The sequence below is a fragment of the Diadema setosum genome, chromosome 21, assembly GCF_964275005.1.
Source record: "Diadema setosum chromosome 21, eeDiaSeto1, whole genome shotgun sequence".
Classification (NCBI taxonomy): Eukaryota; Metazoa; Echinodermata; class Echinoidea; order Diadematoida; family Diadematidae; genus Diadema; species Diadema setosum.
This window is the reverse complement of record NC_092705.1, coordinates 5,954,118-5,973,600: the sequence shown is the minus strand read 5'-3', so window position 1 is coordinate 5,973,600 and position 19,483 is coordinate 5,954,118. Positions and strand designations below refer to the sequence as shown.

The window sequence follows — 19,483 nt, the reverse complement described above, 5'->3', positions numbered from 1 at the left end:
AAAAGTCGTGAAGACCCTGATCTGAGGTTTTTACCCTGCTGTGCGTACAAAGTTAAAACTACTGATGATAAGAGGTTTTTCTTTGCTCTTTCAAAGTAAAGACTACTTCTCACGGAGGAGTTTCTAACTAGAGCTGCAAGATAAGAGCACAGATTCGCAGTTTCCATTACGCATGTTGTTCAGGTCGCAGCTAGGCGCGCCCAGTTATACTGTTCTATGGTCGCCATACGTTCTAGAGCTACAGTGTAGCTCCATGTTCTGACACACACTAGTCTGGCTTCCAGACCCTCTGCCCGTACTACTTCGCTCTTCAGGATATTGAAACCCTCAACGTCGAAAACTAGTATAGTTTAAGGTGGTTTTGCCTTTGGCAAAGGTTGACGACTTCGTCGCGGGGCGGCGACTTCGTCGCCGTGGAGTCCAGAGGGTGTCTGGAAACCAGACTAGACACACACGAAAAAGTGATTCGTTGTTGAGTTATTATGCGTTGATCTTGTACGACGTTTCGTTGGTCAGCTTTCAGAGACACAAATCCATCGTATTACATATACAATTTTGGTTTAGCTTGAAGTTTTTGGTATATTTTGTATGTGTGTGTGTGTACGTGTGTGTTTGTGCGCGTGACTGTGCGTGTGAGTTGCGGGGGGACTTGATGACGTCATTGACAGAATCTTGGTTTGGAAGGTTTTTTGTGGGCGTATCCTAGTAATTGAATAAAAATAGTAGCAAAATGATTGTAAAATATATGGCACATATTTAGATATTCTTTTGGCCACAAAAGTGATGACCAGGGTGTTATGAATCAATGCAAGTCAACATGCACTTACATTAGGCTACATAATAAAGTGGACTCCAAATACAACGAATTCCTCGGGACTGCCAGTTTTCTTTCGTTATATCGAAATTTCGTTTTATAACGGAACGAATAAACAATAAAAAACATAGAGTGGATAATGTTGGGGCCTGAATTTTTACTTCGTTGTAACCGGAATTTCGTTATAACCGTGTTTGTTATAACGGGAGTGCACTGTAGTCCCTTTGAGCGTGCCGGGAAAACATGAATGGAGAGAGAACTGGAATTAAAAGGGAAAATATGATAAATCGGCCTGGATAGAGATTAATCATGGTGGAGAAAGGAAGATGACATCCCGTGCCAGACTAAACAAAAGGGAAAACGGGCTCGAACAGACCCGAACGGAAAAACATGTGATAGTCGATCAATGTCACAAATCACTTCTTGTTGTTGATGAACGCTATAGACCAGACTTCGCACTGCAAGGCGATGTGTTTACAAGGGGAACGTGATGCGCTCTATATGAAAACACAACAAGCGTCATCCCTTTTATTGTCATTTCTCCTGAAACGAGTCCAGTCTCCAGGCGTGTTTTGTCTAGAAGCAACAAAAAAAGTGAACAAAGTTCAGTCACGTGTGTTCATGTAAACATCCGCAGAGAATTTAATGACACATCAAATCAGGAATTTTGAAAAACACGCCATATATTAATATTGATACCACAAAATTAACCAGTGTCTATGAATCGCTGAAGAATAGTTGTCATTATCATCATCATCATCATCATCATCATCATCATCATCATCATCATCATCATCGATGACATTACAAGTACCATGGTAACACCATCTTTAATGGCATTACCATGGTAACACTTCCTACAGAGGATTATCTTTGGCAATAAATGTTTCAGTGAACGTGATAGAAAAATAAAGGACAGAGGCAGCAAGGGGAAGCGATGGACAAAGGGCTTCCAGGAAAACCTGAATCTGTTTATGACCTTGTTCACATTGTGACGTAGACACTGTTGTTCGACGAAATCAGGAGCTAGAGAGGTGTGCGACACTTCTTTGGTTTTACCAGTTTCGTCTCACCTCCCTCGTTTCACCAGGAGGCACTAGTACTACCTCCTCGGTTTCACACTACTGTCTGCGCTCTGGCTCCTCTAAAGTGCCGGGACTCGAGTCCCCGTTTCGTTTTCTATGGCTTGTACACAAACTTTCACTCAAATGTCCATTCCTTTAATCCGGTGCGAATTCTACTGTTGCCTATATCTTTTCATTTTAATGAGAAGAATTGGGAAAGTTCTTTAAACATTCCTATATTAACCAATATTAAAAAAAAAAAACACGATCATACAAATCATAGACATTCATCGGCAGGTCTGTACCTTTTGGAGGTCCGGTAAGCTTGACAAGCCTTACATATGGATTAAGATATAATCGAAAAGAAAAGCGGCAATCAACACTACGGCACAGAAGAAACTGTAGACAAAGCGGCAAACTACATATAATACCTGTCCATGAATCGGTCATTATGTTTTCGACAAATCCATTCCTTTCGAACCTATCAAGGAAAATATGCTCGCACTAGAGTGGTCCACTCAACGCTAACCAAGGAGGAAATCTTTCCAGTGATTCTAACCAGAGCTTCCGTCGTTCGCCGTTTCGACAAATCCCTAATCCAGTCCAGATGAAATTCCTCTCCTATATTTTTCTCAACAGGTGGGACGAATTCTATGATGATCGATTCGCATGTGGCGGGAATCTCCAGCTGCGCGGGAAGCTTGGGTTCAATGACATTTTGCCACTTGCCTTTCGGCGCTCCAAAACGTCTTCACACCGGTTCTGAGAGATGGGGGGCATCACAAGCAGATAAAAAGACATAAATCTCTTTATCTCCTTCTCCTCCTCCTCCCCCATCCTTACTTTATGATCTCCCATACCCCATCTCCCCCCTCTCCCTTAGCTCTCCCCCCCCCCCCCATCTCTTTCTCCTACACTCACTCACACGCTAGAGATGTGCATTTCACAAAATACCGCAAATTCACAAAATGACACGGATCTAAAACATCATAAGAGCACTTCACCTCGCACATTCAGAAGGCAGGAAGAATAATTGCGTTCTTCGCAATAATTTCGCTATTGTGGCATTGTTTTTATAGAGAAAGCAACACGTGAAATTCACCAAAACATTTAAAGGGAAGGTAAACCCAAAGAGCAATGTGGATTGAGTGAAAGCAGCAACATTAGTAGAACACATCAGTGAAAGTTTGAAGAAAATCGGACAATCGATGCAAAAGTTATGAATTTTTAAAGTTTTGGTGTTGGAACCGCTGGATGAGGAGACTACTATAGGATATGACGTATGAGTGGACAACAATACAAAGAAAATATAAAGGAAATTCAACAAAAATTCACTTTTCCAGAATTATGAAAGAGCAGTGGACCAACCGCTTTCAGAAAGCAGGGGGAATAATTGCTACCCTTAACATTATGTCAATATCAAGTTGATGGAATTTTTAATTTTCATGAAAAATGGATTTTTGTAGTATTTTCTTTATATTTTCTTGGTATTGTTGTCCACTCATACGTCATAACCTCTAGTAGTCTCCTCATCCAGCGGTTCCAACACCAAAACTTTAAAAATTCATAACTTTTGCATCGATTGTCCGATTTTCTTCAAACTTTCTCTGATGTGTTCTACTAATGTTGCTGCTTTCACTCAATCCACATTGTTCCTGGGGTTTATCTTCCCTTTAAAATGCATACATTTGACAGGATTATCTGGTAGAAATTTCAGTGTTTCATGAAGAGTTTTCTGCATTCACTAAATTCGGACGTTTGTTTTGGGGGATCTTCCCCTTCAAGACACCACACAAAACACACACTCTGACTTATAACCATACACAGCCCTGTAGCTGTAAGCACGGCGTCTGGTCGGGCTAACTCTGACTTTGCTTTTGCTGCCCTTCACTATTTCCGCATTTTCTTTTCCTGGCAACATTCAAGGTATCGGTGTGTAAAGCGAATTAATCGTCCAATATCTCCAATGCAAATTACTCGCATCCTCTCTCTCTCTCTCAAAAAAAAAAAAAAAAAAAAAATCATTAAGCACCTGTGCCATTGTGTTGATCTATTATGGTGATATTCGTTATTCGGAAGTTTCCTTAATCCGAAGATGAAAGATGATTCGTTATTCCGAAACATACAAACTCTTTATACCTAGAGGTTTGTTAATTCTAAAATGAGAAAGGGTTCATTAGTCTGAACATTAACGGAGGCGTTATTCCGAAGGTTCGCTATTCCGAAGGTTCATGAATCCGATATTGAAATAAGATTCGTTATTCCGAATGTTCATTAATCTGAAAATGAAAATAGGGTTCGTTATTCGAAAATGAAAGAACCTTATTTCATTTTTGGGAACCTTCGGAATAACGAATCTTATTGCCATTTCGGATTAATGAGCTCTCGAAATAACGAACTGATGTAACCATCTACTGAATACCCTGATCATGCCTATCAAACAAAAAAAAAATCAACCAAAATCTTCACAAAAATCTTCCGAACCAAAACTCTGCGGACATCATCTTTCAACCACTACTATAAATTACAAATTTTATTATAATAAAAAGACTGCAACGTCCTCTCAACTAAGCATAATATTACTTGCATGTTTCCATACTACTGGTACGATTAACCAAATGCAATGTATGGAAACATTGAAGTTATGCTCAGTTTATGTATAAATAGGAAAGGTGTATTCCGATGTCTTTTGTTAATCAAATTGGCATGGTTAGTGTGATTGACAGATGATGTCCTGGAGAGAATCTTGCTTGTAATTTTTGTTTATATCTTTTGTGGGCTTATATACCCAATATATATATATATATATATATATATATATATATATATATATATATATATATATATATATAATATGGCACACATCTATTATATTCTTTTTGCCACATAAGTCATGATCAGGTTATCATAAATAAACAAAGACAAGTCAACATACATTTGCATTTCACAGGTTTTTAAAATAAACCATCACGTCATCATCGTCAAGGTACAACAATCTGTTGTTCTGAAATATCAAAATAAAGCAGCACTTCAGCATTTTTGTGAGCGCTAGAGGGCGGGGGTGAGAGAAGAAGGTATAGCAATCTCCCTGGTAATAGCAATTTACATCACGCTACTCACATTCCAAGAAAGGACATGCATCTCGAATTGTCCATCGTAGTAAATGCATCTTTTGATTTCGGATTCAGATAATGAATCGATGACAAAGAAGAGAAAAATCTCTCCTCAAGGTAATAGGATTAAACAAAATAAGCAGACAATCAGATAATGCATCATGTAAGCATGGACCTATATGCTGCAAGCACTGTGAAGGACCTCAAAAACTCCAAGCCGATGATGGTGCCATGCAGAGTCTGATAAGTTCACCTTCATAGACATGTGACTTGAGTGAATGCAGCGATATTAGTAGAACACATCAGTGAGAGTTTGAGAAAAATCGGACAATCCGTTCAAGAGTTATGATATTTAAGTTTCTGCTCACTAAAGGCTGGATGAGAAGGCTACTATAGCTTGTGATGTCACATGTATAGAACGATATAAAGAAAATATAAAGAAAATTCAATACATTTCACTTTTCTCGCATAATAAAAGAACACTTGATTTGCCTCTTTCTGAAGGCAGGGGAAATGATGTTACCCTTACCATACGTGAATGACAAGTCGAGGAAATATGTGTTTTTTTTTTTCTTTAATGTGAAATTCTCTTTATATTTTCCTAATATATCGTTCTATACATGTGACATCATACAAGTTTCGATTATTCGTTGCAAGATTTATTGGAAGTCATACGACCTACCCGACACCAAGCGTTTACACCGTTAATACTCTGCTATGTAGGCCTACTCATGGACTGTCATTTCTTATCACCTTCCCGAGATTTTGCCGTACATGATGTATACTCACTTGAGGCGTCATATTGTTCGTCAATGAGTGAAAAGTTTTTGAAAAGCCTGTTGAATCCTCATGAATATACACCACCGCAGGACCTGTGATTGGACGCGCACTGATATGTCATATTTCCGCTGTAGGACGGCGCGCATGCCATCAGGCTGCTCCGCGTTTCGTTGGAAACCCTAATGCGCAAATAAACGACAATGACTGTAGAAACACAGAATGTTAACGCGTGTTGCAATGAGAGGTGCGCGACTGTCAAGAGATACACTGTACACACCAACGCACTCTTTACATGGAGGAGAAGACCGTTGACGAATTCTGTGCGCGTGAGTACTTTTCAAGAATTTATCTTCAAAGTTTTCTGTATTTCATCTCGAGCTTATCCTCCGTTAGTTGGCTTCTTCTTCAACGGCACTTGCTGGGCTCTTTTGCTTCCCGTAATCTGTAAGTTTCTTTTTTTCTCTCTCTCTCTCTCTCCCTCGCGCTGATACCAATCAAAGAAGCTATAGCAATGCTGGACGTCGAGAGCTGAGGAGAGTTCACGAAATGGACGCACATTGCCCTCCATGAAACCAGCGACATGTGAACATGTACTGTATGTTTTCCTCATTCTTTTTAGTTGAAGAGGAGATGTTCCTGAATGTCCATTAGCATGGGCTGAGGATTGTTTTCTTGGTTTTGTTTTGACTTTTGTTTTCTTTTTGTTTTGTTTGTTTGTTTGTTGTTTTTGTGTGTGTGCGTGTGTGTGTGTGTGTGTTGTGTGTGTTTGTTTGTTTGTTTGTTTTTTTTTCAGGTCATCCAACTTGGTGAAGTTGATAACTGAGCATTTCTGTCAACCGGATTTGAGTACCACGTCCCTTACTTGGGTAAGTATTTGACCAAATATCTCCTGTTCTGATGAACTGACCGCGTGCTCCCTATATATCTATTCCGTATGTTTGTGATGGTATATACCCTTTCTTAACCCGGGACAAAACACCGTACACCCTCCACGCCTCCTTGCGACCCTTCTTAACGAGAAACTTAACCTTCATTCTTGAAGTGAATTTTCAAGATGTTAGTCGTTATTGCATACAGTATTTTGAAAGAGCTATCCTTTCCACCCCCCCCCCCATCTATCTCTCTCTTTCATTTTGTCCATGTTTTCTTTAGATTACTTCTTTTTAAACTTCAAAACTCAAGGAAAGATGATGGTTCGACAAAATGTTCCTCAGGTAGTTGGAATTCAGGAACACCGATGGGATTTCCTTCACAATGACGTATTCACTCTGTTATGTACATTATACAATCCACGTAAGAAGCCATTGTACCATACACAACACTTCAGTTCAGAGTGTCACTCAAATGGCTTCACTTGAAGGTGTACCATGCGACACTGTGTTTATGACGTAGCTTCCGGAGCTTTCTTGGTTGTGAGAGGACTATGGAACGCCACGCGTTGCAAAATTTGAAAAATCTCTGATCTGGTGTTTTACTCTCGGCTTGCAAATTCAAAACTACTGATCAGGGGGTTTCTTTGCTCGTGCAAAGTCAAAATACTCTGATCAGTATTTTTTTTTTTTTTTTTTTTTTTTTTGCTCGAGCAAAGAAACACCTCTGATTACTGCACACAAAGTAAAAACCTATGATCAGTGGTTTAAAACCTCTGATAAGGGTTTTCTCGACTTTTGCAACACATGGCGTTCCATAGAGGACCGGCTATTTTTCTCATCTTCCTGCAGATAAAACCGCATGACTTCATCTTCGTGGATTCATTCACCATCACGGGTGAATTGGCCCGTTATTCGCGCCTCAAGGATTTTCCGATTACTCGTATCCGGAACAAATCCAAGTTGGTGAACCCATGCGTTGTAAGGTCCATGGTGAAACGAAAGTGAAAAAATAACAGCCGTTGATGCTTATACTGGAACACACTTTACCCATCATGTAAAGCGCTGAATCATTTGTAGTGATTTAGTGTTTAGTTATAAATAAGTGATTATTTGTGTACATCAGCACGTTCAAATGAATTACAGAGTAGAATGACGCACCCTGGAAAACAAAGCTGAGGTAACTAACAAGAGAAAAAAATAATCTGACGAACGTAACGGTAGAATTTTAGGGTGCTGTTCGTTATTCCGAAGGTTCGATTTTCCGAAGGTTCGTTATTCCGAAGGTTCGTTAATCCGAAACACGCAAATTCCCTATACCTAGAGGTTCGTTAATCCGAACATTAATTGTGGCGTTATTCCGAAGGTTCGTTATTCCGAAGATTTGTTCATCCGAAAATGAAATTCGGAAAAACGAACCTTCGGAATAAGGAATCTTCGGACTGAAGAGCCTTCGGAATAACGAACCTTCGGAATAACGAGCTGTAACCGAATTTTAATCGGTTATAGCATTTTTAGGTTTCACATGCTTTCGAGAAATGCTACATGACATTGGTCGGAACCACAATTATACCATTAAGAAGAGACAACAATGTCATCAACCCATAACTACAAGAACTACAGTTGTACATACAATATTGCAACTCACTTATGTAGGTAGTATGTTTGGTCCCATTTATAAACTTTCTACACCACTATGTTTGTTTGTGAGTCCATCCTACAATGTAGCTATCAGGGTTGCCATCTTGGCCATGGTGTTGAATAATTTTGTCTTAAATTTGAAAGTTCGCTAAACAATTTCACACGCAGATCTTTCATAATCACATAATGTACTGATACAAGTACGTTATATACGTAGTCATGACTCAGCTACATGTATTTGTTTCATGACGTAATCGATCGATTTGTGAAAGCAGAAAAACACGAGAAGGAACTGTCCTTGCCAGATTCTTGAATTTCAAAAGACTGCCATACATGATGGACCTACAGAACCTTCAGCCAAGCTCGCTTACACCTCCTTTTACTCATCGTGAACAGACTTTTCACAGTGACTCGATAAAGTCACGTGATCAAGGAAGAGGCTTTTATTGCCCCCATATACTCTATCGAGATGCTTTTTATATGCCCAACGAGATCTTCACGGTTACGTGTGACCGTTCTGCTCTGGTGATGCGCTACCAAGGGCGCGCCGCCACAGTGTACGAACAAGCTAAGACTTGTATTGCCATTCCTGAGATAGTAAATGTATATTCAAGATCTATACTGAACTACACTGTATTATACATTGTAAAGTACACTTGTGCGTTATCTCCGACTTGCCATCTTGATACTGAACAACGCACAAGTGTTTTGTTCAGTTTACGGAGAGCTTACACAACCATCAGGAATGGCAAGTCTTGTTTCGGGTAATTCTTGCCATAATGCCTGCGTCACCTTGCAGGTGAAACATCAAATTTCAAAGGCGAACAAAACTCCTGAGAAACCGCTACTATGGCAATCCCGACAAAAGACAGTAAGTCAAAGACTCTACGCGCGATCAACTCTATACAGTTTTTCTTCTTTTTATCTTTTTAACGACTTTAAAGTGTTTAGTCAAGGCTTACACAAGGAGGTTTAAATCGAACACCACAGATTAAGACGAAACGTCTCACTGCTGTTGAAACAGACAAACAGATGATCAATGGGTGAACGAAGAGAAAAAGAAAGAAGTATCACATCCATTCCAATCAGTGCTCCTGGGCCGTGGAGCAGTTTGGAAAAAAAAAAAAAAAAAAAAAAACCTGATTAAGTAACACAAAAAGTTACCGTATATTGTTTTGAGGCGGATGTAATCAAATCCACTAGAAATGACGAAGATTTGGAAAACCAATAATCCAGTCATGAATTTGTCGTAGCACCCAAACATCGACTCACAGGTGATGACAATAATAATAATGATGACGGTGATGATGATGATGATAATAATAATAATAATGATAATGATAATAATAATAATAATAATAATAATAATAATAATAATAATAATAATAATAATAATAATATTTTAATTATTATCATTATCATTATTATTTTTATTATTATTATTATTTTCATCATTATTATTATTATTGTTATTATTACTACTACAACTACTACATCGTATCCCCGAATTGATCAATTTGGTGCTTATTTGCGTCGATGTGGGGCAATTTGTCAATCAGTTGCAATGAAAACATCTCGACGGAAGAATTTCATGAATTTGAATCATTATCAATTCTATTGCATAATATGGCATAACAATAATGACAGTGATGGAGGGATATAAAATAAGTGTTGCATTTCATCTAGCGCCAAATCCATTAAATGAAATAGGTACAGCTGTACTACAGGCGCTCTCAAAGACGAACAAATAAGGATTGAATGATAAAACATGAACATCTAAAAAAATAACAAAACAAGCAATTTTTTTTAATTCTGAGAAGATGGATGGATAACCCATAATCGTCAATACTCGTTAATGCGTTGTTCAGTTCCTTGCATGTGATAACAATCAGAACATTGATATACATCTATACTGTAAAGAGTGTACGCGAATTCGGCCATCGCAGCAGCAGCTTTGATGAGAGTCACCTGATCTGAACAGTATGATAGCCTAAGTCACGTGATCTCTGCTGCTATCTCCGCTATCTCAAGTATGCAGAGTATAGCGCGCTCGGCTGGCGAGTCACAAGAATCGACGACAGATCGATGGTTAACCCTATAAAGCCCAAGGGGGGGGGGCACCCCCCCCCAGCATATTTTCGTTTGCCACTCCCACACCCTTTACTCGATTTCAACCAAATTTGGTGACTTTTCCTAAAATCTTATTGCCAACATTTTGATATATAATTTAGCTATGTCCGACATTGCTGGTTGCCATGGCAACCGTAAGCTAACAACCATGTTCGTCAGATTTTGCATGATTTTCTGTTCCACTTTCAGTTAACAGTATAACAATGGATGAAATGGGGGTTTTCTTGGCTGTAATTTGCTGAAGGACCAAAATGTGAAGTGATAATGGTTGTGAATTACCCTGAAATGCTCTTCTTATTATTTCCTTTATTTTCTTTATACGACATAGGCATCAAACAATAGATATTATAGAAATAATCGAAAATACAGCATTTTTCAAAGACTACCCTTTTATTTTGGGTTATTTTCACACAAGCTTTGCCTGTAATATCATTTGTTTATCATATTATCAATCTGCAAACTCAAAATTTCAATATTTTGGAAATATGAAATGAGATACCAATATATGTACCCATTCCCAGCAATACATAATAGGTTTCATATATTTCTTTATATTGTAATGAATAGCGCCACCACATGTTGACCTTGAGAAATTTCAACCATTACAAATAGTGAAGGTTGACTTGCTTTTCCTTTTTGGTAAATATGAAAATGATTGATATAAAATAGAAACATATATACTGGGGATAAGGAAATAAAAAGAAAAAACATGATTTTAGCATATTTCCTATGTATTTCTTTATATTTTGGTAAATAGCGCCCTCAGTGGATGACCTTGAGAAATTTCAAATGTCGGGTCATGTAGAGTATGAGTTGCTCTACCCATGTGCCAAATATGATGGTCATACATCATATAATAAAGAAGTTATGTAGGGGGGGCACAATGTGCCCCCCCCCCCCCTTGGGCCTGGAAGGGGTCAAAATAGCTTGGGCTTTATAGGGTTAAAGGGATGATATAGCATTGGTTGAGCTGAGGATTCAGCCTTCAACTTTTTGCGAAATTCTTAGTAACCGCTTTAACGAAGTGTTAAAGAGCATACAACCTGAGAGGAATTCAACGTTTATTTCACGAAAATCGGTATTGAAATGGCTTAGATATCACAAAACAGAGTAAAACAAAGCAATCCTGAGAAAAGATTGGTCTCACCTTTTATAAGGATCGCTTTGTTTCGGATATTTCGGCCATTCCGAAACCAATTTTCATCAAATAAACTTTGAATTCCTCTTAGAATTACATGCTCTTGCATATTTCACAAGAGGTTCATCATTATCTCAAAAAAATCATCACAAAAATTGTTGGAAACTTGGAAACCCATCTCATTCGCAACTGACGTAAAACTACGCAGGCCTGATACAGTTGTACCACTTCTAGCCGCAGTGAAAGTCAAGGAATAAGCTTAGTAAAAGTTATAAAATTCATGACTTTTGCAAAGTTTTGGTTGATTCCCGAGGATGGGTACATGTAGATCAAGTGTTTTCCACAGTCCGATTTTGCAAAAATTTTTCTCACTGTGTTCATTAGTCTTCCTGCATTCTATTACTCCATCCCGTACGTTTGGAGGGAACATTTCTATCTTCAAAGGACAAACACTGTACATATATTTCTGGGAAGCAGTAGACCCTATATGGCTCCTATGTACATGTACTCGAGAAGTATTGCGGTGTTTTGCGAGACGAGACGCCGTGTACATTGTACATGTAGGGCCGCATTTTATTGCATGTAGACCAGGGAGGTGAGCCAAACCTGCCGAGTTTATCCAGCTTTGTTGTTGTTGTTGTTTTGTCGTTGCTGTTGCTGTTGTTGTTTTGTTTACCGTTTGTTTTTGGTCTAAAGGCATAATCTGCAAGCTTCTTACTATATGCTGCACGGGGAGTACAGTCCTTTTTTATCAGAAATATTTGGGTTGCTGCAATCAGTTAATTCACCAATCGTCTCTGTCATATTTAGAACATTAGAAATTTAGATTAAGTATACAATGAATAATAGGAGGCAATTGCTACCCCCTCGTTTCCCCCCTTTTGACCCTCCTCCCCCCCCCCCCCCCCTCCCTCTCTTCTACTGTATTTCCTGTATTTCCTGTATTTCCTCCCTGCTTACGTACTGGATCCTCGTCATGGGAGTACGAGAACAGGATACGCAGTTCATGGACTATTTCCCCCCTCCTGGGGTACACCCTTCAATACGTACACTTTTTATGTAGGTTTCAAGGTTCTTCTTCTTCTTCTTCTTCTTTTCTTCTCACACTTGCCTTGTTATTGGCATGGCTGTGTACAGACGAAAAAAAAATCGTCACACGAAGGAGTTTAGTCCAAGTGCATGTATCATAATTCCCTGATCAAACCATGGAGCTAGAGAATGTTAACACGATGTATATACCTCACACACAATGAAGCTCCTAAATGGCATTGCTCGCCTATCTTCTTGGTTAAAGGGGTGGTATAGTATTGGTTGAGGTGAGAATTCAACCTTTAACTTTTTGTCAGATATTTAGTAACCACTTCATGAAATGTTAAGAAGCCTACAATTCTATGGGAAATTCAAAGTTAATGTGATTAATTTTTTTTTTGAAATGGCTGAGATATACAAAAACAAAGTAAAACACAGCGACCCTATATGTAATAAAAGGTGGGTCCCACCATTTTATAAGGATTGCTTTGTTTTGAATATCTCGGCCATTTCAAAACCATTTTTTATCAAATAAACTTTGAATTCTTCTTGGAATTATATGCTCTTTCATATTTCATAAGAGGTTTCTCATTATCTCAAAAACTATCATCAAAAGGCGTTGGAAACCTCAACCCCATCTCAGCCAAAACTGTACTATACCTTTAAATACAGCAACCCAAGTAGCGATTTTCCCCATTTTTTCTTCTCTTTCTTTTATTTAGCAAGGAGGTATAAATAAATCCTTGGATTTTAGCCATCGTTGCACAAAATTAATGAAGAATGACTTTGCCTTCATATTAAAAAGTAAACAATAATCTAGGCATAGACTATTGTGAAGCATAAATTCGTTTTCAGCCATACACATGTATTGCTAGGAATTGATGAAAAGTTCACATTGTTCGCTATACTTGCACCGAGCCCCTCCTTGTTCAATTATCATATCATCCCCTCTCCGTCTTTTTGAGAAGCGTGCTTTGTTGCAAAGCCAAGCATCCGGCTAAACTGACATCGGTAGACAAAAAAAAACAACAACAACACACAAACAAACAAACATACAAAAGCAAAAGCAAAAGCAAAAGCAAAAGAAGGGACAGCTTCTTCGACAGGCCAGTCACGTTGCCATATACGGCAGGGTTCATCTCCCGATACACGGCGTGCTACTTCGTATAGAACTTGAAAATATGGTGACGAAATTCAAGTCTCAGTTGAATGAAAAAGAATCAGTGTCAGAATGTCTCGTCAGCATTGAATTGCACGAACATGAAAGCTCACAATAAATTTTGCTGGTCGTATTCTTGAAACAGTGATAATGATCAGAATCAAAATGCAAATAAGACGAAGTAATCACGTCGCAGCACCACGTCACTCATATTGGTCATAATAATAATAAGAATTGTCGATAGTAGGTATTATAAAATCGTGTTTGAAGAAACCCCTACAGCCTCCTTCGAAAAGTCATTACAACCATAGAGAACTTTGCTGCGAAATTTTGTCACTTTTCGATTTCGCTTCAATTATTCCTAATCCTACAGAAATTCTGGGAACTTTTTCTGAGCAGAATCAGCAAAATCAACAGAAGATTTGTAAAGAACTCGTTCGTCCATTGGTTCCTTGTTGTTTTCGATCTGCCCTGCGCGCATACTGTATTTCTCCACTGCATAATCCTCCCTCTACTATTCATATCTATCTTTCTCTTATATGTCTCTTCTACATACACTGTGTATGTCTTCTCTCTCTTTCTATGTCTTCTTTCTCATTTCCTATATTTATCTCTTCTATCCTCATTCTTTAGATTTCTCTCCTCTCCTCCTCTTGGCAGCTCTTCCAAAGTTTACAAGCTAAATTGCCGAGCACATTTAAGCATAATTTACCATTTGCAGATGAGACAAAAACACAGTATTAGTGCTTCAAAATAGTTCTAAAATGTGAGTTAGAGATAGAAACAACCAGTGTGAAATGTTGTACCAGCATAATATTAATATTGTTAAATATACAAAATGTGAACAATAGTTACTTATAATAAAAACATTTTCCTGACTAAACCGTACACAGTAATGATTTATTAAGAATAATAGTGATATCTCCTTAAATTTTAGGCTTTATTAAAAAAAAAACCAAGTGTATATGGTAGGATGTTTTGTAATACAACTGACCTACATATATGCATCAAATGTGATTTTTAAATCACTGCTCCCAAAGGTAAACAGGCAACTAAATGAAATACCTGCTACACTTTGTGTACTATCTAAGTTCATGGGTACGCCTCACACCGCACTTAACAGCTCCACGGGCAATGGGTCAGGCCTAAACTTTCGGGGGGAAGAACGAGAGAGCGAGGGAACATGGGAATGGTTGACACTTCTGACAGTCGTTTATCTGGAGAAATGAGAAAACCATGAGGTCATTGGGACAAGATGGAGTCGGGCTAGGATCAGGGCTTCATTCGCCAAACACCTTTCTCAAATCACTTCGCCTGAGGGGGACAATCCACACGATCCCGTCAACCTAGTCAATGACCTTTGGTAAACTCAGCAGCACCCCCCCCCCCCCAAAAAAAAAAGACAGAAAAAAACACGCTGTAATCTACTCCAAAGATTATATTCATTACGAATGACGTCAACAGACGAAATGTCAGTCTTCCTATACATGCGTATAAAATCTCAAAAAAAAAAAGTTATTCTGACAGGAAAACAAGACTTCAAAGGCAGGAAAGCCACAGTATCTTAAGGCGATGATGATGATGATGATGATGATGATGATGATGATGATGATGATGATGATGATGATGAAAGTGATGATGGTGGTGGTGGTGATGATAATGCGCTGATGAGTCACATACAAATAAACATGTTTGCTTATAGAGGTTGAAGTTATAATGCACAGCCGCCATCAGTAAACCCACCGCAATAGAGAAAACGAACATGCACGGCGTTCCCCGAATATTAATAAGCATGTCGCAGCCATAGCAATGGAGCATTCGCTTCTCAGGTCATCGTATTAATTTATTTCAATACATGTCATGTTTGTTACAATTAATGTACGTCTGATGACCGCGAATAGTTCCAGTCCTAATCAAACTTACGCTCTAAGGCCCTATTTGCGACCCTATCATAGCTATAACCTACAATTAGGCCTATCGCAGGAGTTTAAATTATCACTTTGATTGGTCGTGACAATATTTCAATCCTGTTTTTCTCACAACTCTTTCAAATTCTCACAGCCACTCACACCTGTCACTCTTGTAGTTGTAGCTCCACTTGACCAGTGTGCTGACCATTGTGGAGAAGTTCAAACTGGACGTGGTCCCTGGAGGCTGTAGAGTTGGCTAGGGGTGCACCGAGTGCACGGAGGGCCTGCTTGAGAATCAATAGTCTCTGACTTCCAGGCACTTTGAAAACAATTGTCATGTTCTGCGAATTATTTCATATCATATGCTCACCTGTGAACAAACTTTTTTTTTCCATTTTCGGATTAACGAACCTTCGGAATAAAGAACCTACGTAATAACGTATTTTAACCAATGTGATGGTTAACAGTAACAAAGGAGGTACTATGTACACTGTATGTCTTACCAAGGAGAATTATAGTCTTCCTCTTTCACTTTGGTCTAACCAAGGAGGTAAGAGTACCTCCTTGGTCGAACCAAGGAGGTGTGTGATATACACTGTACCACCTTGGTCTGACTCTCGCCTAGTACTACTAGTACCTCCTCGGTCTGACAAGAAAACGGCGGGTCATTGTATTGATTACTAAATTCCGGTGTTTTTCCCCTCACATGTCAATAAAAGACGCCAAAAGTCAAAACAGTGTACTGCTAGACTATTAAACTTTTCGGAAAGGAAAGAATCAAGAAAGAACATTCCTGGAATCTATACAGAATAAGGCATACACACCAGGACTACAGGAGTACATTATGTTGCCATTATGACCCTGGTAAGAAGTCAAAGGTCACACCGCACTATGACCTTAGCACTGATGTACCCGATGAACACAAACATGCATGTGCATTATCGCCAGGTCTGATTTGCATAATCAGATTGTATCTTCGTGACAAGTTGAGCTTCAGACTTGAGCAAACAACTCGCTTTCTCTTCCTCATCAATTTGACCGAAACTTTCACTCTTGTTTATATCCCTTTACATGTATATTCCATCGAAATTAACTGAGCATGAAGCGAATTCTGTTGTTTAGAAGGCGTGGAACTTTTCCTACCCCGTTCTTACATCGGCTTCTTTTCGTTGTATGGACTAAAATATCGTATGTTTTCATAAAGCAGTCTACAAAAAGAGACTATATCCTGCGACGATATGCACATGTGGTGAGCTAGTGACAGACTGCATTTTCGAATTAATGAATGACGAGTCGACCCTCTCAATTTCGGTGCTAATTTTGATCAGGATGACTACAACACGCCCCTCTCAGCGTTGGTTACACATTAATACACACAAGCGAAAGAGCAAGAAAGGGAGAAAGATATCCACACACACACACACACACACACACACACACACACACACACACACAACACAACACAACACAACACAAACCCACATTTTTACATACACTCGCCCATACACGTTGCATGCACACAGTTTGGATCAAACAGTAAAACAATAAACTACAGACGTTAACGATCGCCCCGTCACTGTACAGGCATGCTAACCTGGAAACATTAAACTGCACATTACTTGAATACGAGACCATTCTGAAGCAAATAATTTTCACACAACAATAGATTAATGTACTCTTAAATGAGTCCCACAAGGATTGGAACAATCACCCCCAGCATTCCCACTGATTCCCACTGATCAGTTATTAAGCTTATTGTTTTGTTTTGTGTTTCATGCGGTTTAGATGTCTATACACTCAAGTTTATTTCTGTATGGGGGAAAGATATTGTTGTACATAATGACGTAATGAACTGCAGTAGCATTCCCATCATCTAGCGATGACGGCATCAGAACTTTAAAAATTCAGAACTTTTGAATCCATTGTCCATTCTTCCTCAAACTTTCACTGACGTGTTCTACTAATATTTCTGTTTTCACCAAATAAATCCGCATGCAATGCATGAATTCGGGTTTTGGTTTTCTTTAAATTTGATTTGATTTGATTTGATTTATTCACAAAATGCATACATACATACATTATTCACAAATATGCACATAGTTTGTACACGAAATAAGTTATTATATATTTTGTGTGGATCGTCATATCAAGCTACTGTATGTAAAAGCTTGACTGGGACGTCCAGTATGGATAACGTACAATAAGTGTACACATATTATGCACACAAACACCATTTCAAAATGTATTATGCGCGTTCAATCTATTCATAGATAGGGAAATGAGAGAAGGAGAGAGAAATAAAGAAAAAGATAGAGAGGAAGAAATAAGAAAAGGGTAACTCTACATCATGGTGGTTAAAAGTATACAAGATTGACAATTCTGGCAACATAATATTAGAAAGACTCGCTGCTATTATGTACGTGATGTACATGTACGTGTTATGACAAAATAAACCAGGATCGGTATGTCGTATGGATCGATGGGCAAGGGCAGTTTTTGGATTTGCTAAGTGCACGTTTGTCGAGGTTCTGGTTGAATAACTATGAATAGCCGAATTAGAACGAAACATGTTTAACATGTTGGTTGGGAGTACGTGGGAATGGAATCTATACACATAAACACAGCACTTTGGAGGTAATGAATGTCGTATAATGGAGAGTGTACGCAATTGAAAAACAATGGGTTTGCACGAGACCTGTAATCCGAGTTCGTGCAAATACGGGCAGCTTTTTTTTTTTTCCTGAAGGAGAAGCAGTGAGTTGAGTTTAGTCATCTGACAAGACCAAACGATATTGCAGTAAGAAATATAAGGCAGAATAATAGAATTATAAATGGTGAACAATGTAGAGTTTGATGGTATAAGTTTGTACAATATTCCAACTCCGCGTGCTACAGAAGTCACAATATTGGCAATACACAGATTCCAGTTCAACTTGTCATCTATATATAGTAACGCCTAAAAAACTTTTTTTTTCTGTTCAGTTTTCATGTCATCAATAATAATATCAAAAGGAATGTCACTGTTTATTGATCGTTGACTTTTGAACTGTATAAAATTTGTCTTTTCTGTGTACATTTAATGATAACTTATTGCTTCTGAACCATTCGGAGACTTTGGGTAATTCTGTATTCATAGTATCAACGAGACGCTCAAGATTATGATCAGATAGAAATACATTAATTGGTATCATCTGCAAATGAAATGAAATGAAGTAAATATATCTTGCATAATATCTCACCTACACTGTATCTCATAATTTGTATATACTGTGTATCTCTGATATCTCATATATCTCACGTTATCTCACATACAAATGTACATGTACGTATCTCACATTATATCTCATACAGTTTGTATATCTCACATACAGTAACTCACGTGATATCTCTCACATTCTCCTATGCTATGCATCTCACATATCTCACATAATATCTCACGTTATCTCACATCTCACATGATATCTCTCATATCTCACATATAATATCTCACATATCTCATATGATATCTCTGATATATCTCACATAGTATCTCACGTTGTCACACATATCTCACATGATACAATGAGAGATACTTAGTACATCGTAATTATTACAATGTATCTCTCATACTGTATATCTCACATAGTATCTCACGTCATCTCATATGGTGTGACTTCTGTCAAGTTTAATTTTATATGCCAGGGAAGTGGGAGAGGGGACAATCTCTTGCATTGACGAAGAGGAGCCATCCCTGGCATGACGTCACATTGAAAGTGTGTACAGTGTTTATCGTTTCTTTTTGTTCATCTGTGTGACGTCACGTGGTGTACATACAGGCAGGTGTGTACCTTATCCTT

The 19,483-nt window shown here is 38.4% G+C and overlaps 1 protein-coding gene across 1 annotated transcript in view; it reads right to left on the bottom strand.

The window, feature by feature from the left end:
* LOC140244844 (carbohydrate sulfotransferase 15-like) overlaps window positions 1-15,985 on the bottom strand; it is a 60,786-nt gene extending 44,801 nt beyond the window's left edge. Inside the window, exon 1 of the mRNA XM_072324454.1 lies at window positions 15,816-15,985. Within this exon, the coding sequence (XP_072180555.1) occupies window positions 15,816-15,985 (170 nt within the window). The remainder of the gene's footprint in view (window positions 1-15,815) is intronic.
* Window positions 15,986-19,483: the final 3,498 nt, after the last annotated feature.